At 63.5% G+C, this 22,111-nt stretch overlaps 1 protein-coding gene across 1 annotated transcript in view; it reads left to right on the top strand.

Moving 5' to 3' along the window:
* Positions 1–14,319: 14,319 nt before the first annotated feature.
* Positions 14,320–22,111, top strand: part of TAFA5 (TAFA chemokine like family member 5) — a 93,764-nt gene continuing 85,972 nt past the window's right edge. The window contains exon 1 of the mRNA XM_047785948.1: positions 14,320–14,584. Coding sequence (XP_047641904.1) covers positions 14,494–14,584 — 91 coding nt within the window. The 5' untranslated portion in view covers positions 14,320–14,493. The remainder of the gene's footprint in view (positions 14,585–22,111) is intronic.

The raw sequence follows: 22,111 nt of genomic DNA, 5'->3' as shown, positions 1-22,111 counted from the left end.
TCAGCACCAGTGCCTGGGGGCCAGGAGGGGACGGGAAGTCCCTGTGGACAGAGAGCTGGGCCGGTGCCAGCTGATTCTCACGCACGCCACCATCGTGCCATCCCAATCGGGCCATTACTGCGTTTTCGCTTTCTGCGGCTGCATCGTAATGTGAGCTTATGTTCAATTTGCCGGGCGCTGGCAAATCGCCGTCGACCTCTCCACGGCACACATTCATTTGCTGCTTGGTGTTTCTTAGAGTCGCGCATTTTACACAGAGTCACATTAAACCTCGGCTCGAGCGCGCCCCGCTCTGGAGCCGACGTGCTGGGGGCTGATGGCCATCACGCATCTCGCTGCGGCGGCCAGGATCGCCTGCATTTTCGGGCAGCTGATCACTCACTTAGAGGGACGGAGCCTCAAAGCCAGTAATGAAGTCATTAGACGGAGTCGGGCCCATATGGGTCCTCACCCCCCTCCCGCCAGCGCGGGTTTCAGGGTGGCCCTTAGGAGCGGTGGCGGCTGGGGAGAGATCTGGCTTTGTTCTGTGTTTATTGGTGCATCTGGCTGCCCAGGCTCCGTGTGCAGCCCCCAGGAGACCGGAGCTTGGCAATGGGGTCCAGGACCCCCGGGGCAGGCGAGGTCCCAGTGGGCACGTGGACTGGACCCTGAGGACCAAGGCGCACGCCCGTGACTGTTCACGAGGTCCAGAAAGATCTTAGTGCCCACGCGGGCCAGAGAGACGGGCGGGAGTGTGGTCCGCTTGCGGGCGTCCAGTCACCACGAGCACAGGAGGCCGCGTGCGAAGCGTACCGCCGACAGGTGCCCCCCACACACGTGCTGCAGCCCCGCTCCCCGTGTGATGGCATCAAGTGACCAGGCCACCAGGTCGGGCCCCCACGGGGGACCGAGGGAGAGGGAAGGGGGGGGGCGTCTGCCGTCAGGAGGGGGCATCTCCAGGAACCGGCCGGCGGTGCCTGAGTCTTGGATGGCCAGCCTCCAGACTGCGAGAAAGGCGGGGCTGTGCCTAAACCCCACTGGGCTGCGTGTCGGGAGCCAGGCTGACCGGGACTCTGGGGACTCCCCTTACCCGGCATGGGCCCCCAGCTGCGGACCTGCTCCGAAGCCAGGGAAGATGGGGGGGCTGCTGGGGACACCAACCAGGGTGGTCCCGACTCCTCAGGGAGCAGCCCAGGCCTCAGGCAGGGCCTCCACCCCTCGGGAGAGTCGGTGACCTGGCCTGAGCCTCTGCGCCCCCTCCCCAGCTGGCCTCTCCTGACTGCGGCTTCTCTGTGGCTGTGGGGTGGTTGCCCTGTCTCTGTGGCAGGAGGCACCTGTGCCAGGCACAGGGACCCAAGGAAGGCCGTGTCCCCTTCTCCCTCCCCTGTTCTCGGGGGCCTTTGGCTGTGGCCCCTACGAGCCGCACGCGGGCCTTCGGGGCCGACGCCTGGGTGCAGGATGGCCTGTGCAGGGGCCCGGGGTGGGTCTGAGCTGAGCCTCAGGAGGAGAAAGGAAGATGGGGGGTCCCAGGGGGGCAGGAGCTGGGGTGGGGGTGGGGGTGGAACTACACAAGGTCCCAAGCAGGGGGCACCGGCCAGGGGCCTGCCCAGGTCACCCTCAGCCCCAGCGACAATGTCATCTCGTGGGCGCCTCGGGCTTCAGGATGCACCCACTCAGCCCCACCCACACATGAGCATGAGGGCAGCGGCTGAAGGCCACCGTTGTCTTTCCCTGGACACCGACCTTTCCAGGCAGGGGGCTCACAGCTGGCATGCAGGAGCAGTGTCCCTGTCCGAGAGGGGTCCCCTCCGCTCTCAGGAAGCCATGTCTGTAACTCGGGGCCCCTGGCCTCCTGGGGCTGTGTCCCCGTGGCCCTGCTGGTTGGTGCCCGGCCGGCTCTCGGGCATCGGGTCAGCTGCCCCCCACCCAGCATCTGGTCCCTTAGGGCCACGGCAAAGCCCCCGTGTGCTCATCCACCACCTCTCGCACCGGAGGCCACAGCCAGGTGCCCAGGAGCCCCGAGGGGCGGGGACATCAGGAAGGCCCAGGGCAGCCACCCAGTGTGGGCAGCAGGCCCTCGTGATGCAGTGGGAAAGGCACTGAGACCCGAGGGGCTGTGGAAGCTGCCTGCACAGTGGCCGTTGCCGTGGCCCCCAAAAGCGTGGATTCCATCCCGAGCCGCTCCTGGTCCTGCAGGAAGGGCCTGTGGTAGGAAACCCGGGGTTTCCGTGGGCAAGGCCCTCGCGGGGCCCTGCTTCTCAAGCTCAGAGAGGCCGTCAGGTCTGGGGTGCCAGGGGTCCTGGGATGGGGGAGCAGATGGGAACGCATGTGTGAGCTGACAGAGGGTGTCACCCGCCTGTTTCATCAGCCAGCCGTCCTGCGGCCGCGACCCAGGGCTGCGGGCCTGACAAGGTCACGGGGGTCCCTGAGCTCCTGCTCTGGCTCTGCGGGATGTTTGTGTCCTTCAGGGCCTGGCCGGTGCACCTGTAGGTGCTCAGAGCATCCTTCCTGTTTCAGACCCCGTGGTGGACACGACACACAGAGAGCAGGCCCTTCCCTCTGTGCGGCTGCAGGAGCTTCCTCGTCACAGATGCTTGTGGCCCAGGGCTGGCGCTGGATCCCCGTGGTCCCCAGGCGGGGGCTGGAACCCTCTGGCTGCACCGCGGCCGGCGAGGCTGACCTGGAGGTGAGCCGAGGATGCTGGCGTCAGCACCCAGCGGGCCGCAGTGGCCGTGTTTCCACCCCATTTAGGTGGAAAATGCACCCACCTTCTCGGGGCCTCGTCCGCTCAGGCCCTCACGGAGGCCAGGTTCTCATTCGTGACCTTGGCTCTTGTTCACAGCCATGGTTTTCAGGACGCACCTTGGGTCACGGGTGTGCCTTCAGCTGCGTGATGAGGGCCTGGCGTCACCCAGGTTGCCCCCTACCCTGCTGCGATCCCCAGCCCTCTGTCCCCCCGAGCTCCGTGCGTGGCCTGTGGCGACTGGAGGCCGTGGAGGAGACCAGGGTGCTTTGTCAGTTTATAAACCCGACAGTTCATAAAGCGTTTCCACCCACTTCCTCGTTCCCTCCTCTCAGCCGCGGGCGGGCTCCCGGGGCTGAGATGCTTGACTTCTATTATTACCGAGGAGGGGACGGCATCGCTGAGGCCCAGCGGCCCCGGGAGAACGTCCCAGGCGCCAGCAGGTATAATAAAGCACTTGCCCAAACAAGGCGCCCCCACATTTTTAAAATCAATAAGCCATTTCGGAGGCTCTGACACGGGCTCTGACCTTATCGCGCTGATATGGGCTGCTTCTCAGCAGGGTCAGGCCCCAGGCCCCACACACGCTGGAGACTCCAGCACGGGACCCAAGTCATTTCTGGGCCTTTGCTGGGGGGCCTGGGAGGGGCCGCGGGGCGGGCTTCAGGCCGTGGCCTCTGGGGTCCATCCCCGCCCAGCTTCTGGGGCTCTGCCTCCGTTCCTTTGGCAATTAGGGCTTCGTAAGCGTAACTCCCTCTTTAGTGATTCAGGGATTAGCAATGGGAACGCTTAGCGCCGAGGCCAAGGCTGGACCAGCTCCATCCACACCAACAGCGCCGAAGAGTGTCAGCGGGTGTCGCCTCCTCCCTGCCCTCCCTCCTCCCATCCTGACTCTCGAGCCCCTTTCTGGAACGTGCGCTTCGGCCACCTCTCAGCAGAAAGCCCGGCCTCCCGTCGCAGAGCCTGCTTCGCGTCCTGGGAGGGCCGGCCGGGACCCTCGACAGGGACCCCCAGGGCCAAGTCGCAGGCTCGAGGGCCGGGTGCCCCCTTCTCGGCCCCTTCACAGCAGCGTCGGGACGATCAGACGAGTGTCTGGTTGGCAGGGCCAGTGCAGGGCCCGACCCCTCATCCGCAGGGAGAAGGGGCACGCTGTACAAACTTTGCAGAACTCCCCAAACGCACCGGGGCCGCACCCAAGGGCGTCTGCCTTCCTCTTCCTCTCCTGATGAGGGGGGGCCCTCCGTGCAGGCGGTGCCGGCCCCCAGCACCCGGGTCAGCTGCACGCCCACTGGCCCGGCACCTCCAGGCCGCATGCTGGGCTGGGTCTGGCCTCCCTGCCTGCAGCCCAACCTCGGCCCTGACCTTCAGCCTTTTGCTGACATTTAGCCAACAGTGCCAGCTGCCACCTCCTTGGATGCTCGGCTGGGCCTTTGCGTGGCACCGTGAGGACTGCTGAGAAGTGGCCTGTCTTCCCTGGGGGTCATTTGTGCCTTTCTGCAGAGGAGATAACAGTGGGCATCTAGGTTAGAAGGACAAAGGGATCATCTCCTGAGCCTTGAACAGCGGTGGGGCCTGGCTGGCAGCTTGAGGGGTGGACACCAGGCCTCTCGGGGGACAGGAGAAGCCGTCTGAGTCCCTGGGTGCAGGGAGGTGGGCGGTGATGCTCCTGGTATCTCCCTCTGGGGGTCTGGTCCCCAGGGGGAGCCTGCGCCTCCGCTCAGGGGCACTCTCTTGCTCCGGGTGGCAGCGAGTAAGTGATGCCTGCTCCTCACCTCGTGCCCTTTCTTGTGCTGCGGAAGTAGCCGCCCTCAGAGAAGCAGTGGTCACGGGGCGTTGGGTCAGGCCTCTAGCTCACCCACCAGGGTCCTGGATGGATGGCTCCTTCAGGTCCTGGGGGTGGAGGGTTGAGAGCCTGGGGGAGAGCGGCCTGGCGCCTGCCGTGGAGGAGGGCTGCTCTCCCGCCTGTCTGTCTCGGGCAGCCCCCTGCCAGGACCACGTGGGCTCCTTCCTAACCCGGCCACACGGGCTGGGCAGACCATTACCCAGCTGTTATGTTTAGAAAGGCTGCCCTGAACAGCAAGAGTGCTTGGCCTGGGCTCCCCCAAGTGGCCTGAGACAAGGACGGGCTGCACGTGGTATTTGGGAAGTGACCGGAGGATGGGAGACGGGGAACGTGAGGCAGGGCAGTCAGCAGGGGGCAGGTCTCCAGGCCAGAGCTGTGGGTATCTGGGCTCCGCCCTGGTGGGAGCAGAGGAAGGCTGCCCTCAGGAGAAGGGACGGAGCCCGGGGCATGTGGGGGCCGGGGGTCTGGCTGGACCGGAGGATGAAGCCTGGGCTCCCAGGCGCCAGCCAGAGAGAGGCTGGGCGGGCGCGTCCGGGAGACTGCCTGGGGGCGTGTTGCCTCTTCCTGGTGGATCCTGAGTCGTATCAGGGAAAGGACCAGAGAAGCTGGCAGTCACTGACCATGCCGCATGTTTGCGCTGATAGCTGGAGGGGCTGGGGGCAAGCTGGGGGGTCAGAGTTCTGGGGTTACGTGTGATCTGGCTGTTGTCCAGCTGCCTCTTCCTGGCCGGGTGGGATGAAGGGCAGAGGCTGGAGCCTGGGATGGAGGGATGGAGGTGGAGCAGGGACCAGACCCTGACAGGCTGGAACTTCCCTGGAGGACACTGGCCACAGTCAGGGGCAGGTGGGAGGCTGGACTGAGCCCCTGCAAGGGCACACAGGCTTGGCTTTGTGGAGGGGGCGGCATGCAGGGACCCGCTAACAAGGCCAAGTGATGGGCAGATCCTGGGCCCCAAGAGTGCCCAGCAGGTGTGGCACTGCTTGGGTGCTGGCTGTTGGGGACAGGCGGGGGCTCGTCCAGATGTGGATAGACAAGCAGGAACACAGATGTCCCCAGATCCGGCTCCTTAACACAGCAGCTGTGGGGAAGCCTCCTGTTCTAGCTTGAAAAGCGCAAGATGCTGGATTTCCAGCAACATTTACAGAAATGTTCCAAAGGCTGGGGCCACCAGTCTTTCACCATTTCTGGCTCGGCTTGGCTCAGCCTGACTTGCTATGCCTGCTTCGAGCAGAATCTGGCATTTCTCTCCCTCAGATGGATGCCTTTTGGTGTCTGCATAGAAGCCTTGCTATTCTTGGGTCTTGGCTTCTGAGAGTCCTCTGCCATGCTAGGTCCCCGTCCCTGCGCCACCCGGCCCCCTGCTCAGCCCTCAGGAAGCCCCTGTCGGCCCCAATCAAGCTTGTGCCACAAGGGGCTGGGATTGCCCAGGAGCAGCATCTGCTTCCTCCAGGCAACAGGCTTGGGAGAACAGAGCTGGATCTTATCCCCCCTGAATGCTCTTTACCTGGACCAGGGCCAGGCACAGGTAGGGGATGGATGGATGTACAGATGGGAGGAGAGAAGAATGGATGGATGAACAGATGATTGATGGATGGATGGAAGGATAGATGGATGGATGAGTAAATGCACAGATGGATGTGTGGATATACAGATGTGTAGATAGAAGGAAAGATGGGTGGATGGAAAGAGAATGAAGATGGATGGGTGGATGGATGGTGGGTGGGTGGGCAGGTGGATGGATGATTGGATGAATGGATGGATGGGTGGTGGTTAGATGGGTGGATGGATGGATGTGCGGACAGACAGACAGGTAATTACTGATGGATGGATGGCTCAGTGATGGAGAGCTGGATGCATAATGAATGAAAAGGAGTGGACGGATGGATGGATAACGAGAGACAATGGATGGATAATGGGTGAGTGAAGAGAAGAAGCAGCTCTGAGAATCCTATGGCTTCTCTGGGGGGCAAGTGCTGCCAGGAGGCCCCAGCCTCAGCCCAGCACCTTCTTGGACGGCTCTGGGCGGGTCCTGAGCCTGGTTTCCTCAGCAGGAAGCGGGGAACCTCTGATCAGGAGGTAGCTGTGCGGACCACCTGTGATGAGTGGCCCCTGGCAGGGCTCTAGCCATGGCCGTGATCTGGGTTGCCGTGCCAAGGGCTGCCCTGGGGTTGGCCCTGCTGGCCCGTCTTCTCGCGTCTGTGTCGTGCTCTTGACTCAGGGGTCTCCTCCCTTCCTTTCCCTTTGCTGCCTAGCGTGGCTCTGAGGTTGCTGTTTCAAAGGTTTTGCTACAAAGAAGCTCCTGAGTCATGGGCGTCTTGTCCCACACGTGGGGCCTGCCCTGGGCGTGTTCTGAGGCTGTGACCTTCCCGCGTGGGGTTGGAACATCTTGAATTTGGCTTTCTTTCCTCAAGGCCGCTCCAGTAAGAAATCATTGTGTTTAAACAAACAGAAAATCTCCGCGATTACTTCCCAGAAGGTTCCGGGGGGCCCTTGATTGTAGGGAACGAGCTGGCCGCATCCCACCTCTGCCAGCCCCTGGGGCCCAAGGGAGCGCACCTGCGCACACCTGTTTCAGGGGCTGGGGGCATCAGGCGCCCCCGCGGGCAGTTAGCAGACTGTGCCCGGGCTCCTGGCTGTGTTAGGAGAGCTGCGTTCCCTCCCAGGCTCCACAGACGCGGTGAGCAAATGGGGGTATCAGGTTCACCCAAAGTGTGAGGGTGTGAGTTCCCGCGAGCGGAGAGCAGGCAGGAACCGCAGGGGAGGCCGGGCAGCCACGTCGGGCTGAGATGAGTGCTGCGTAGATGCTGCGGCACGGCCAGTGGGCCTGGCAGAGCCCACCCTGCGTGGGGGTGCCAGCCCTGGGAGGGCGTGTTCTGGAAGGGAGGGCCTGTTGGACTAGTGTTTGTTTAAAATGGAGACACTGGGAGTGGATCATGTGGTGCAGTCACTGCCCCCTCAACAAGCGGGGTGTCCACAGGGTCCGAGTGGCCCCTCTAGCCACTCCCAGGACAGAGCAGGGGCAGACCCCGCGTGGGGAAGCCCGCGGCTGGGTGCACGGGGGCAGAAGAGGGACCCCGACTTCAGGAGGCTGGAGCGGGCCTTTACCTCCTGGTAGCCGGTGGGGGGGCCCACTTGGGGAAGGGGCGTGTATGTTCACGTGCGTGTGTGACACTCATCCGGTGGGCCGGGACTTCGGGTTTGAGTCCTCGGTCCACACGCTGGGTCCGTTCCCGGGGCCTCCCTGGCAGAAGGTTCACTGCACGGGGACCCGGCCTCCCCCATCCCTGCCATGGATCTGGGTCTTTGCAGATGTGCCGGGGAAGTTCGGTCCCCAGCTGTGACCCTGGGACGCTGCAGGTGCAGGCCCACCCATGTGAGTGGTGGTGTCGCCTCCCGCTGTCCCCGACCCCGCAGGCCTTGCTTTGTCACCAGGTGAGGCTGGCAGCTCTGGGGGCGGGGCTGCCCTCCAGAAGAGGCAGCGCTGTGGCCCAGGCTCCGGTCCTTCCCAGGGCACCTCCAGCCCCCGGGGCTACACTGCATGTGCCCCAGTCCTGGCCCCACCTCCTCCCCCTCGTGGCATCTGGTGCCCGAGGCCCCCGTGAGGCTGTGGTTTCCTTGTCTGGCACATTTCCCCACAAGCTGGGCCTCACTCTGAGTCCTGGCCTCAAGCCTGCTGACCCTCAGCCTGGCGGCCAAGTGCCCACCTGCTGCATCTGCACCCCCTGCTTCCTCGGATGCCGCACTGTGCCTTCCCACGTGGGCCGCTTCTCCCCACCGGTCAAGGGCGACACTCCAACCCCTCCCGCTGTCAGGGCCTTTGGTCGTGAGCATGAGTTCACGTTCATTTAAAAGCATAGCTGGCGACTGTCTTTATTTTTGTTTACATCTACGTCTCTCTCTATGCCACGTCCTCATTCTTTTCAACAAGTGCACACAACCCCATTACAGAGTCATAATACCATTTAGTTACATTATTTTTGTGATACTACTAGGTTTTCTCAAATCACAGAGCCTAAAGGATGCACTTGTTTTTTAAAAATTGAATAACCAACGAAGGTTCAAAACGACAAGGAGAATTCTGCCTCCGTCTTCCCTACACCCTGACCTTTCCCTGCAGACAGACCGGTTCATCATCTAGGCTTTCCTGCTCTAGTTTTTCTTTGTTTATTTTTACCCAGTGTCATGAAGCGAAGTGTCAACGTAAATGTTTATTCCTCTGATCAGCCTGGTCGGGCCTCCCTGCCCCTCACTCAGAGCAGGAAGAGAGCGGAAGGCCCCTCTCTGCTCCAGCAACATACCTTCCTTTATCCGTATAATTAAATATTAAGGTTTAAGAATGTATATTTATCTTTCTACTATAAATGTTGTTCTGAGCTTTGCCTGCCTGAGGATTTTAAAACTTACAAAGAAATCAATGGCATTTACGTGACTGCTCCATAAATATCACTCAGCACAGATAGCAGGTTTGTGGCCAGAGCTATGGAAGGATACACCATTTAGAGGGAAGGTTTTACCAGTTGAAGGAGATTCTTCCGAGTGTGAGTGCCTCACACGTTCTTTACAGCTTATGTCTAAACAGCTGACTTCTAAAGCGCCAGCAATTCCTTGATGACCTCCTCGGCTGGAGGGTCACCCCAGGTCAGCTTTTGTCTTGGGCGCGTGACCAGTCGTCTGAACTCTCACGTGCCCTTAAACAGGAAACTGCGCTGACAGTTTAGCTGGGTATAAAATTCCAGATGCCAATTCCTTTCCCTTTCGAACAGGACGACTTGCTTCAGCGTCTTCTGGAAGCCCCGTTGCTAGTGAAAACCCGGGCATCCAGCTGACCTCACAGAACATACTTACTGGCATTCTTTATTTTGCCAGCTTCTCGGGGTTCCACACAGTCCCTGGGTCTCAGTCTGTCCCTTAGACTGAGTCTGAGAGTCGGGGCTGCCGCTGAAGATGAGTGTTCAGTTGTCTGACTTTCCTCGTCTGTGTCTGTGTCACCTTTTTCCTTTTCCCTTAGAAGGCCCATAAATGAAAGTTTGATGCTCGGGATATTCACTGCATGTTTCGGCTTCACCAGCCTTCCCGTCTCTCTTTCTGTTTGTCCTCTGCTCCGGGAAGCAGCCTCTGCTCCCTACACCCTGGATTTCAGTCATGCCCTTAAGCCCCTCTGTGCACTCCCTGGAGGCTAAAACCAGTTAGTCTTGTTGAGTCCCAAGCCTGTGTTCTTGCTCTATTTCCCCTTTTTTTTAGTGGTAGCTAATTTTTCTTTCTTTCTTTCTTTTTCTTTCCTTCTTTCTTTCCTTCTTTCTTTCTTTCTTCCTTCCTTCCTTTCTTCCTTTCTTTCTTTCTTCCTTCCTTCCTTCCTTCCTTCCTTCCTTCCTTCCTTTCTTTCCTTCCTTCCTTCCTTCCTTTCCTTCCTTCCTTCTTTCTTTGCTTTTTAGGGCCAATCCCATGGCATATGGAAGTTCCTAGGCTGGGGGCTGAATCAGAGCTGCAGCTGCTGGCCTACACCACAGCCACAGCCACACCAGATCCAAGCTGCATCTGTGACCTACACCACAGCTTATGCCAGCACCAGATTCTTAACCCACTGAGTGAGGCCCGGGATCAAACCTATATCCTCATGGATACTAGCCGGGTTCATTTCCACTGAACCACAATGGAAACTCCACTAGTACCTGATTTTCTGTCACTGGTGCCCCATTCTCTCAAATTTCTTTGAGAATGATGCTATTTAGAATTATTTTGAGCATTATTTTACCTTTCCCTGAGTTATTTCTGATTTCTGCCCCCTAGGGGTCAAGTGTCAGAGCGTACATGTCCAGAATCTTCCTTCTCTTCTTGCAACACCAGCTGACCTTGCCTGCCAGGTCCTCTCTGTGTAGGAATAGAGGTTGGGGTGAATGCGGGAACTGGAAAGTGTGTGTCACCCAGCCAGTTTCTTGCTTGACTGGGAGAGCTGACTAGGTTCTCTGGGGACAGAAGGGGTGTGTGGGCAGCTAGGCACCCCCAGACAAGGCATCAGGGCCCATGGACGGGCAGGTCCCAGCCGGCCAGATGCTGGCTGGCTCTAACCTGGGGATATTTGGGCACCTGCCTCTCAGGGATGGTCCTGCCCCCCACTCCTGTCCCTCCTCACCGTGAATGGCCACGGATCTCCACTCTGCTCTGCTCTGCCCGCTCTCTCGCCCTCTCTCGCCTGTTCTCACTTTCCCAGGAAAGCAGTTTCATCAAATCTGCATCTCCGTGATGCAATGATACAGTAATATGTTTGCTTCTTTATTAAAAGATTATGAACAAACGTCTGGCCGCGGGGCAACCATAACTTCATTAAGGCTGATGTTTTAGGGTGTCTGAAAGAGCTGTCATGTGATGGGAAGATTCCTGCAATGTCTCTTAGTGACAAAAGTCACAGCTGCACCGAAACTCATGTGTTGACTGGCTCCATGCCCAACGGAGGGAATGTCACATTTCAGTTGGGGACCCGCTAAGTGGAATGCCCGTGTCCCCCACCTGCTCCTAAACCCCCGCTCTCTAGGCGCCCTCCCCTCCCCAGGCAAGACTCGACTCTCTTTGGACAGCGTTCTTCCAGCCGTGGCTTGAGCTAAACTTGCCTGATCGCACCTCTGTCCACGAGTGCCAGCCCGTGAGCCCCTGGCTGGTGCCCCTTGGAGACACTGCATGCTCCCTTGGGGTCACGGGTGGTGGCTTAGAAGACCGGGTCCTCCTTCCAGCATCTCCAGCAGCTGGCCCAGGACTCCCTACCCTTCCTGGCCTGCAAATTGTCCTTGAGCTGACTCCCAACACCACTGTGGGGTTTTTTTATGTATTTTTTGGTGGGGTTTTGTGTGTGTGTGTGTGTGTGTCTTTTTGCCTTTTCTAGGGCCGCTCCTGCGGCATGTGGAGGTTCCCAGGCTAGGGGTCCAATCGGAGCTGTTGTCGCCGGCCTACGCCAGAGCCACCGCCACACCACATCCAAGCCGCGTCTTCGACCTACACCACAGCTCACGGCAATGCTAGATACTTAGCCCGCTGAGCAAGGCCAGAGATCGAACCCGCAACCTCAGGGTTCCTAGTCAGATTCGTGAACCACTGCGCCATGACGGGAGCTCGGCCAGTGCGGTCTTATTTTTTAAAGCATCTCTCCCATCAGATCATCACTGCCCCCCGAGGAGTGTGATGCCCACTCTGGCATCTAGAACTCACTTCCCGGTGGCACCGCAGGCCTCCGTGGTGTGCACTGCTAGCCCGCTCTTGTGTGCACCTGCTGCAGGGACCCTCAGTTGTCACCTGAACCACCTGCATTTCCTCATAGTACGTCTGGAGCTGGATGAGGGGCTCTGGTCCCCGCAGTGTCGCTCGGGCCCTCCTGTTGCCGTTGAAAATAAATTTACACAGTGTCCCTCCTTGTAGCCTTTCTTCTCTCCATCTTCTCTACAGAAGAAGCCTCTGGAGGGTTAGTTAGTACAAGTTCTCCTGGGGGATTTAAAATATGTCCAATTTTCAAGATTGCAAATAGTGGGCAGTTGATTGGGGCGTAGTGGGGTTCAGAGACGGGCCTTATTTCCTGTCGCTCTGGGGTCCCTGGTGTGCGGGTGTAACAAGCACCAGGCGGCGCCTAAGCCTTCGGAGGTGGAAGGCTCTGCTCCAGGTGATGACTGAACGCCAATGACCTTGGCGGAGGTCAGGCTCCCCAGAGGCTGCTGCAGGTGGGGCTTTGCTGGAAAGTGCTTGGGGGCGAAGGCCTGGGATCTACTGAGGCTGTTACTGGAAATGGGGCTGTGTGAGGTGAGAACACCCCCCCCCCCCCCCAGCTCTGCAAGGCCGGGCCTGAGTTGCTGGGCCCCTAGGCTCCTGCGGCCACTTCTCCAGCTGGAGCTCAGACAGCACGTTCTTGTCTTGGGGACAATCCCCAGGGAGGCGTCCTGGGAGCGATGCGGCCGGAGTACAGGACGGCTACTCCGGTGGTCTTCTCACCCCCCGGGCTGGCACAGCACTGACGGGCCAGGCAGGCAACCGCAGGCTTGGTGCTGGTCCCGGATGACTTGGTGCCAGTGTCCAGCCTCCGAGGGCCTCCGTTTCCCCATGTGTGCATGGAGGGCCTTGACCTGTCTGCCCTCTAGAAGTCCCTCCCAGGATAGGCCTTGTTCCCTTCCCAGCAGGTCAGGGTCTGTGCAGGAAGGAGGCAGCTTTCCTGGGCAGCGCCGGCCGGCTCTCCAGGCCTGACACTCACCAGGACCCTCTAGGGGGGCCTCTCCTCCTTGTCCTCCACCCACCCGCCCTTACCCCCAGCCAAAGCTCTCTGCTGGGCATCCGGAATTGAATTTGAAATGCAGTTCAGGAAAAAGGCCTTGAGGCCTAGATGCTGGCCTCCGAGGGGACTGTGAGCCGGATACAGATGCCCCAGCTCTGGCGCTTAGGGAGGACAATGGGCTGGAAACAAATACTGGCCCTTCCCAGAGGAGAGAGGAGGCCGGGACAGGAAGGTGCCAGGCCGCGGCATCCGGTGGCGGGCAGAGCGTGTGCGCCCACGCGCTCGGGTGCGCCGATGGCCTGTAGGATGGTACAGACCTGGGCCAGGGTGTGGAGTGAGTGTGTTTCCGGAGCGAGGTGCCGCTTTTCAGAACCCGCTGCGGGTCAGCCCTTGGCCGTGGACGCCTGGGCCGGGTCCCTCCCTCCGGGGGGCGCTTTGGGGCGCGGGGTGGGGGTGGGAGGGGGCTTGGCGCACAGGAGGCCCAGCAGCCCCGCTCCGGTCGCCGCCGCGGCCGCCTCTGCAGTGAGGCCCCTGCGCACCTAGGTGGAGCCCGACCCGCGGTTTTCGGCTGGACCGGCCTCGCCTGACCCGCCGGCGCGCCAGGCGGGGGCGCTGCAGGGCGGCGGGGGTCCCCCGGGGCTCCTGCGCGGCCCAGTGCGCATCGGCGGCTCGGCGGGCCGGGCGGAGTGCAGACGGCGGCGGGCGCGGGCCGGAGTCCGAGCGCCGCGCCGCCCCTCCCGCCGCCTCCCCAGAAGGGCGAGCCGAGCGGGCAGCGGGCGCGCGCCACGGGCCGGAGCCGCGGCGTCCCGCGGGCGAGGCGCGCATTGTCGCCGGCCCCACCTGTCGGCGCGGCCGCCCCTGCCGCCTCCTCCGCCACCGGCCTCGGCCCCAGCAGCACCTGCCGGGAGGGCGGCCCGCAGGAGGGCCGGCTCAGCCTCGTCGGGCCACCGCGGCGGAGGCGCGGGCTCCGGGAGCGCGGAGGCCGGCACCGTCCGGGCGCGACCGGGCCGCGCAAGTTCGCTCCCGGCGGGCTGGGCCCGGCCGCGCGGGCCCCGGCGGCGGCGATGGTGCGGCGGCCCCGCGCCGGGCGTGCAGCCCCGGCCCCGCGCCCGGTTCTCCGCGGCGGCGGCGGCGGCGGCGCGGCCCCCTGAGCCCCGGGCCGGAGCGAGCGCGGCGGCGGCGGCGGCAGCGGCGGCGGCGGCGGCGGCAGCGAGGAAGGCGACGCCGGGCAGCGGCGGGAGGCGACCAGCGGCCAGCGGCCGGGCCGTTGCGCAATCCGCGGCCCGCCGTCCGGGCCCTGCCCGCGGCGCGGCTCCGGGGGCGGCGGCGGGGCTGATTCATGGGGCCGCGGCGGCCGCCCCCCTGCGCCCGAGCCCCCGGCGCCCCGCAGCCCGCGATGGTGGCCGAGCGGCCGGAGCGGCGGCCGCCGCGGCCCGAGCCTCGGCGCTAACCTCCCCGCCCCACCCGCCCCCTCCCCGCGCCCCCGCCCGCTCCCCTCCCCCTGCCCAAAAAGACACAACCCGGCTCCCGGAGCGGCGCCTCCAGTCGCGGCGGAGCGCGGCGTTGGCGCGGATGGAGGGCGCGAGCGGGCGGCCTCGGCGGCTGCACCCGGCGGGGCGCTGATGCGGCGCCTGGACCTCCGCTGCTCGACTTGGGGGGCGTCGGCCGAGTGGGCACTCCGCGATGCAGCTCCTGAAGGCGCTCTGGGCACTCGCGGGGGCCGCGCTCTGCTGCTTCCTCGTCTTGGTGATCCACGCGCAGTTCCTGAAAGAAGGTAATTGTCCCCCGCGCGCCCGGCTTCCAGCACGTTCCGCCGCCGCGCTCGGCCCCGCTCGCCCAGCGCCACTGCGGGGCCCGGCGGCCGGCGCGGACCCTTCCCGCCGCGGAGCCCGCTGACGCGCGCACATCGGGGGTCCGGGGCGGCGCGCAGCGCGGGTGCGGCAGGGGTTTGGCACGGCGGCCTCGGTGCCCCTCGCACCGCCGAGCCCCGGGCCCTAGCCCGGGTGGCTGTGCCGTCCCCTGCCCCGCAGGGCTCCTTGGCAGCGGCGCCCGCTCGCTCTCCTCGGGCCCTCGGTAGATGGCACCCGCGCTCCACGCTGGCGGCCCGGGCTCGGTACCGGGCAGCGGTTGCCCAGGGTGAGGCCTATTCTCCTGCGCCCGGCTCTGCACTCAGCCTTCCGGGCGAGTCCAAGACCCGCGGTTCTCCGGGAGCAGGGACTTGACAGCTAGAGCGCCTGGCCCGGCCCCCTTGTCGGCCCAGTGCCTGCTTGAGCGCGGGCTCTCCATCCTCGAGGCTCTTCTGGGAGACTTGGTTGAGTCGGGCAAGTTGATGGTGAGACCCTGGCAGTGGGGGGAGTCTGGGGCACCGGATGGCCGGCAGCCAGACCCGGGCAGGAGTGCCGGAGCTGGTATGGTGGGTGGGTACCCCAGCACCCTGGGCACACCCAGAAACTTCCTAGCCCAGCGGCCTGGCCCGCCTCTCCTGGAGGGCTACCCTGGTGCACCCGAGGCTCAGCCTGGCTGGCCCTTGTGGAACAGCCGACCTAGGCACTCGCAGCCCAGGGTTGCACCCACTGCGGGTGGCTGGCTGTGCCCTCACCCCCAGGTCCCTCGCCCCCCAGCACTGCCTGGTGCTCCTGTGCCCAGCAGGGAACACAAGCTGAGCGAGGAGCTGGCGTGGCGGTGCTGCGGCCAGTTCCTCATTAGCTCTGGGCTCTCACAAAGGCGGGGTGTGCAGCCTTCAGCTGCTTCCCTGCCTAATTAATGAGCTGCCTCTGGCTTCCCGGGTTAGTAGGTAGGTGTGGGAGGCCAGCTCCAGCCGTCACCTGTCCATGTCCCTCTCTTGATTTTGGGTTCAGTCCCGGAAAGGAGAGGACTCTGTCCTAGGAGTGCTGCAGGCCCGCCCCCACCCCTCGCGGGCCTGACGCGACCCTGCTGAGCCGAAGGCCGGCCCTCCACAAGCCCCTCGCTGCCCTGCCGGTGGTTCTGCTGGGGTCGGTGGTCCCCTGCCCGGGGCTGGCAAGCCCCCCTGACCCAAGGGCCGATCTCGGCTGTGCCCTCTCCCCGGGAACCCTGGGACCCAGCAGGTGGCAGGGGTCCCCTCAGGGCTGGGCCGTCTTCGGACCCAGTCCCTCACGCCTCTCTCCCACTGACCTTTCGGGGATTCATTTGGAAGAGGAGGCTCCTGCTAAAGTTTCGCAGCTTCTTTGGTCGGGAGGGCCTGGCTGTGCGGGGGCTTTCTTGAGGAGGGACCTTCTCGTGCTTTTAAGGCTGCCTTAGGAAGAGAGGGGACCTCCGAGAGCCTGAGGCTCCACCGTTCCCTCCACTCGATCCCCTGAGGCCCTGCCTCTTAAGGTCCAAACGTGTGTCTCGGTCAAGAGAAGAGTTTCTGCCCCTTGGATTCAAAGACTCGGGGTGCGGGGCAGGTCAGTGTTTTAGGGAGCAGCCCGGCTCCGGGAGCGTCCTGTCTTCTGTGGATGTGTGTTTGGGAGCCGTGCACAGAAATCTCAGCCTTTACCCTGCAGTGGACAGATAGACGCGTCAGCGTTCTAGAAGACGGCGTGGGGCTGGGCAGGTGGGCCGGGGGAGTAGGCACACGCTCCGAAGACCCTCGGGGAAGTCTGCGTGCTGCCTGCACAGCCTCTGGCGTTCCTGGATGTCCTGCTTATGTCCCTGGCATGGACTCGCTTCCTGGGCATGGAGCACCCTGGCTCTGTCCCTCTGAAGAGTCGGGACTGGGGCAATGCCCCGTCCTCTCCGAGCTGCCCCTTTTGGCCGTTCAGGGTGGGGAGCCCAGGGCAGGCGCTGGGAGGGTGGCAGGCCCACCCTGGGTGCAGGGGACACGTGGGTCGTTCCCGGCTGGGGGCCGCAGGCAGGCTCCAGGCCACTTCCTTCCAGCGGCGCGCTGGCCAGCGGGAGGGAGCGAGCGGGGCGGGCGGCTGGACAATTGTGACTTGTTGTCTGCAGATGAGTGTGGCAAAGAGCTGTTTAAACAGCCATTTCCATGCATCTGGTTTTTTCAGCGGTGAAGAAGCGGGGACAGAGGGAGCCGTTTTTGCACACTTCGTCTTTTGTGCGGAGGTACGGGTCACCCCGTGGCTAATCCGTCCCGCTCTGGCCAGTCTGTCTCACAGTGTTTGCTAAGATGAATGGGGCAGTGAGCGAAGGAGGCGGGGTGTCATCCCTAATTGCAGCCTCGCCCGGGCCGGTCTTTGTGAGGGCGGGTCCCGCCTGCGCGGCAGGCCTGGGAGCAAGCCCCCGGCCACGGGCACGGCCAGGACGTGTGGTGCAGGCCCTCCGGGACCTGCGCAGCTCCTCCCGCCCGGCCCTCTGGACACACCGACCCTCCTCTGGAAGCTTCTGGATGCAGCCTTGTGTTTGTGAACTCTGGGGTGCGGGGGTCTGATCAAATACAGCCTCTTCACCAGGGCAGAGCCCCTTAACCCAGGCTAGGAGCCCCTCCGAGCTCCCTCTCTGGGGCCAGGAGGGCAGAGGGAGCCCTTTCTTTTATGCCTCAAGTACACTTGGTCTCGGAACGCGGCCTTGAGGACATGGCCGGAATTAGAAAAATATTTTCCGCCTCTCTCTGCCAAAGACTTTAAGCTCTTTCTCTCCCAGCCTTTCAGTCACCACACAGATCACGGCAGGGCACCGACGAACGTTTGCACGTCGAGGCTGATGTAACTAACAAGCACAGGGACGGCAACGTGGAGCCGGGAGGTGGGAGCGCCGATGGCCGGCCGGCCGGCCGGGCCTCCTGGGCGGTGGGTTTGGGGGCTTCGGGGCCTGACGGAGGCCGGGCAGGCGCAGCAGCCCTGGGGGTGGCTCCCCTTGCTGGATCCCAGGGAGAACCCAGGCCTTTTCCAGGAGGTGTGCGTCTGAGACGTGCCAGCCCCTGTGGACTCCTGCTGGCAGGGGTGCGCGTGGGGTGGTGGGCCCCTCATCCGGAGGCTCTGCGGGGTCCCATGGGGCATCCGATCTGGGAGAGGAGCGTGTGTCTGGCCGCCCTTGCGGAGGACCCGGCCGAGACTGCAGATGCCCTTTCTGAGCATCCGCTGCCTCCTGCGTGGACCGCGGCTCTGGAGCCGGCTGCTGATGGCGTCATCGGGACCCTGCGCTCATTTATTCAGTAGCTCCTCGTTCTGCAGGTGGAGCTTTGCTCTGCGACCCTGCGGCCAGGCAGGAGCACGCTTAACCCTGGAAAGCCCTGCGCTAGTCTTCTCTCAGTGACCGTGGCCCTGCGGGCTGGTCACCCATGGCCGTCGTTGCTCTGAGACAAGGAGCTCCCGGGCGTCACTGCGTCTGTTCTGGCCGTGGGTTTCCTTTAGAAAGTGGACAGGAGTCTCGGGACTCACAGGGCACAGTTGCTGGCACCTAGGAGTCCATCAGAAATGTTTGGTGGCTCAAAAATGACCCAGTTATCACACAGGGCACAGACGGGCGGCCCACCATGGGTTGGGAGGGGCTGTGGACCCCAAGTCAAGCTTCTGAGGACAGGAGCTGTTCCCGGGGCCCAGGCTACACCCCGATTGTTCTCAGAGGCTGCGATGGCAGAGGAGCCCTGGGGACAAAAGCTTGGGGCCTCTGTGAAAATTTCTGGGGCCCTGGTTCCAAATGCTTCCACCCAGCCCACCCTCCCCATGGGCCGCACTTCTCCGTGGGTCTGCGGGCCGCGCGTGGAGGGACCAGGCTGCCTCCCCTCCCCCCACATATTTAGAGGCCGGGGGCGTGTGACCTGCTGCCCCCAGGGGGGGCGTCCAGAAGACGCAGACCGTAGCCCAGCTCCTCTGTCATCTTTCACTGTCCTTTCCGTGACGAGGGGTCCGGATAAACCTGCGCCACCCGTGTCGGGAACCTCGTCGCCGGGCATCTGGCAGCTGCACGCAGCAAAGCAGGAATTGACAGGCAAGGGAGGTGACTCCTCAGAGGTGACGGGCTCCCGAGGCCTTGCCCAGACAGTGTCACACCCTTGAGGGCCCGGGCACACGCCTGCACATACAGGAGGGCCACCCCTTGGCCCGCTGCCCCAGCTGTGCCCCTGGAAGCTTGCAGCCCGTCTTGCTCCGTCCCTGGCAGCGGGTTGGACGGCCCTGCAGGGGCCAAGCGAGCCCCTCGCTCCTGGTTCTGCCGTCATGGGTTCTGCCCGTCCTGGTGCGCAGGGCGGCCAGGTCCCCTCCCTGGAGAGGCCGCTGGGGCCTGGCGGAGGCGGGGTCACGGTGCCTCCGGGGCAGTGAACACCCCTCACGTCTGTTCCCTTTGCATGTGCATGCACACGTGGATCCGGGCAAGTTGGCTGACACTCCCGTGTGTAATCGGGACGTCTCTGGGTGTGGGGAGTGTGTGAACTGCATGTGAACTTGACTGAGAACACGGCCTCCTGGTCAGGGGACAGGGGCCTGTGGGACGGTGCCCGAGGAGGGGACAGAGAGGCAGCCCCTTCTTCTCTGCGTTGACCTGTCAGTACACACGTGTGAGCTTCCACGCGTGACGTGACTGGAGCGTGCGACCGAGTCATGTAATTATGCATCTGCGTGTATGCAGCACGTGCTGCTGTGCACGTGTGTGTGTTTGAGGAGTGGACGCAGGGCTCCTTTTAGACGCGTGTCCGTGACTCTTAAAGTCACTGTCCTGCTGTGGTGGTGACAGCCTGCTCTCTCGAGACTTTTTCTCATATTGATGCCCTGTTCTCTGTGCACACACAGGCAACACGCATGCAACACACACGTGTGTGAACACGCGTGCTCACGGACATGCACTCAAGGTGTGCCTGTACACACACACACACACACACACACACACACGCACACACACACGGTGCAGCTTCCCCGCCTGGAGGAGGGGCGCAGAGGGCGAGGCCGCCACGTCTGCCTCTGGGCCCCTGCCCCCGACGCCTCATGGGGCCGGCGTGTCCAGACGCCCCCCCGCACACCGGGGGCCACCTGCTGTGCTGTTTCTCCCAAGCAGGGCCCAGCAAGGTTGAAGGACAAGCTCTGGTCACAGAGGTCGAGGGGACAAGGGCTGGTGACAGGCTCACTGTTGCTTTGTCTCTGCTTGGATCTGGAGGCGGACGGCGGCCCGGAAGCCACCCGGCCCCTCCCCTCATGACCCGATACCCGCCTTGCCGGCCCAGTGCCTGGCCTGTGGCTCACCCGTGCTTGTGCGAGCGGCCGTTGGGGTCGGGAAGGCGGGCGGCATTGTGACATCAGGCCACTGGGCCCCCCGGTCTCCTCCTCGGCGGAATAGGAAGACTCGTAGGTGGTCGCGAGACGCCAGCTGCTGGCTGGGACTGTGTCCGTCATGTCCCGCTTGAGAGGCCAACGCGCGTGGGCTGGCGATGCCTGGTCACGTCAGACAGACCGGGTGGCACTTGGCGGGGGCGGGGGGAGTCCAGGGCGCAAGGGGCAGCTGCCCAGCCTGCACTCACTTCGCTGGAGAGGCCGTTAGCCAGTCCCCTCGGATGGAGCCTCTCCAGGTGCTCAAGCCACGGCCTGGGTCCACCCACCCCTGCCCCTCTGCGGCCCCTTTTCCAGCTGGGAGGCCTGGGCAGCAGCCAGCAGCAATGCCCGGGTGCTATCCTGGTGTCCGCCCCCCCCCCCGCCGAGCACTCTGACCCAACCTGCGCCCTGGTGAGCGGGTTGACAGGCTCTCCAGAACTGTCTCTGCAGAGGGGAGCTTCCCCAAAGGAGAGGGGAGCACAGGACAGCTGAAGGGGCAGAGGACAAGCCCAGCTTCCCAGGTCCACTCTGGGACCCACCAGCCCAAGGGACTGGGCTGTGCTCCTGCGTGAGGCGGCCCAGGAGAGAGCCGGAAGCAGGCCTGGGTCCTGAGAGCCCCGGGGGCCGGGGGCGTCTGGGTTGTTTGGAGCTTCCCCCGGGGTCTTGGCTGACACCCTGCTCTCCGGGTGCACCCAGGGGGGCAGGTGCAGGGAGGCAGGAAGATGGGCTGGCGCTGGGCTGAGATGCTTTCTGGCTGGGAGGGCAGAGGGGTGGCGGTGGAGGGATTGCTCTTGGCCACTGCTGTCCCCCTGCCCCCTGTGACCTGGGTGGCGAGAAGGGCCCGCCCCTTCCTCCCAGGGGCAGGGGTGCCCGCAGGGCTGAGGGGCTGAAGCCTGGAGTGGGGGCCACCTCCCTGGAGAGAGGTCAGTGCACGTTCGCAGGTGGAGAGGAGGTGGGCTCCCCCTGGAAAAGCCCGGCTTCACTGGATCCCCCCTTCCTGCAGTCCACACGGCCTGTGGGGAGTTCTGCTGCTGGCTGCCTGTGGGGCCTGAACAGCCAAGGACGGAAGTTGGGCCATGGGCTTGGTGGCCCCGTCGTGTGGTTTCTCAGAGGCTGCTCAGTGTCTACCCTGCCAGGCTCAGCTTGGTGACGTGATTTTCAGACGGCCCTCCAGAGACTTAGGCGACCCCTTTGTCCAAACAGCACGTTATAGCCAGCCCCTTGCTCAGCCCCTCCAGCCCCCTGGAGAGTTGGGGGATGTCACCCAGGCCACTTCCAGGTTCCTTTTTGGCACTGACATCCGCTCGTCTTTGGAGAAAGGTCACAGGCTCGGTCCCTGGAGACCTGAGGGGGCAGCGTGGACGGAGTCCCGTGGCTGGCCAGGCGGGGCCATGGGGAGCGGGGGCAGCTGGCAGTCCTCCCAGCTCACTCGTGGGGGTGGGCGACCCGGTGGCGGGCAGCGCGTTCCCGGCCACCGCCCACTCCAGGCCTGTGCTTATCTCTTGCCCTCCCGCCTCCCAGGGGCGCGTGCAGGCCCCTTTTAGCTTTGCGTCTGGGTCTCCTTCCAAGGTGGAGCCTCATCTGTCAGGTGAATATCCTGCAGGTATGATACGGACTTTGGCATCCAGGCTGTGACGGTCTCAGTGCTTGGGGACCAGGGGGGCCTGGATAGTTTCACACCACATGCTGGCCGCCTCAGGGGCAGCTGTGACCCAGGGCGCTTGGGTGGCACCTCGGGCAGGCTTTGGGGGAGCAAGGCCAGCATGGCCCTCACTTCCCTGAGCTCTGCAGACTTCCAGAGGGGATGGCTGGGACCTAGGAAGGTCTGGCCCGGTCACCCTGAGGGCGGCCCTGGAGACTCGGTCCACCAGCTCATGGCCCCGAGGGTCCCAAGGACACAGGCTTCTGGGCTTGGGGGTGATTCGAGGTCTCGGGCAGGGTGAACCCCATCCTCAGTGGTGACCTTGGCCCAGTGTTCCCCACCCTGCGTTGGACTTGGGATGGGACCTCGGGGATGGAGCTGTGACCTCTGGGTGCCAGCAGTCGGCTCTGGGCCGTGGTCTCCTGGTGTGACAGCGGGGTCCTGC

Source organism: Phacochoerus africanus, chromosome 7 (assembly GCF_016906955.1).
Source record: "Phacochoerus africanus isolate WHEZ1 chromosome 7, ROS_Pafr_v1, whole genome shotgun sequence".
Lineage (NCBI taxonomy): Eukaryota > Metazoa > Chordata > Mammalia > Artiodactyla > Suidae > Phacochoerus > Phacochoerus africanus.
The sequence above is the reverse complement of the archived record's forward strand: the minus strand, read 5'-3'. Positions and strand labels throughout refer to the sequence as shown.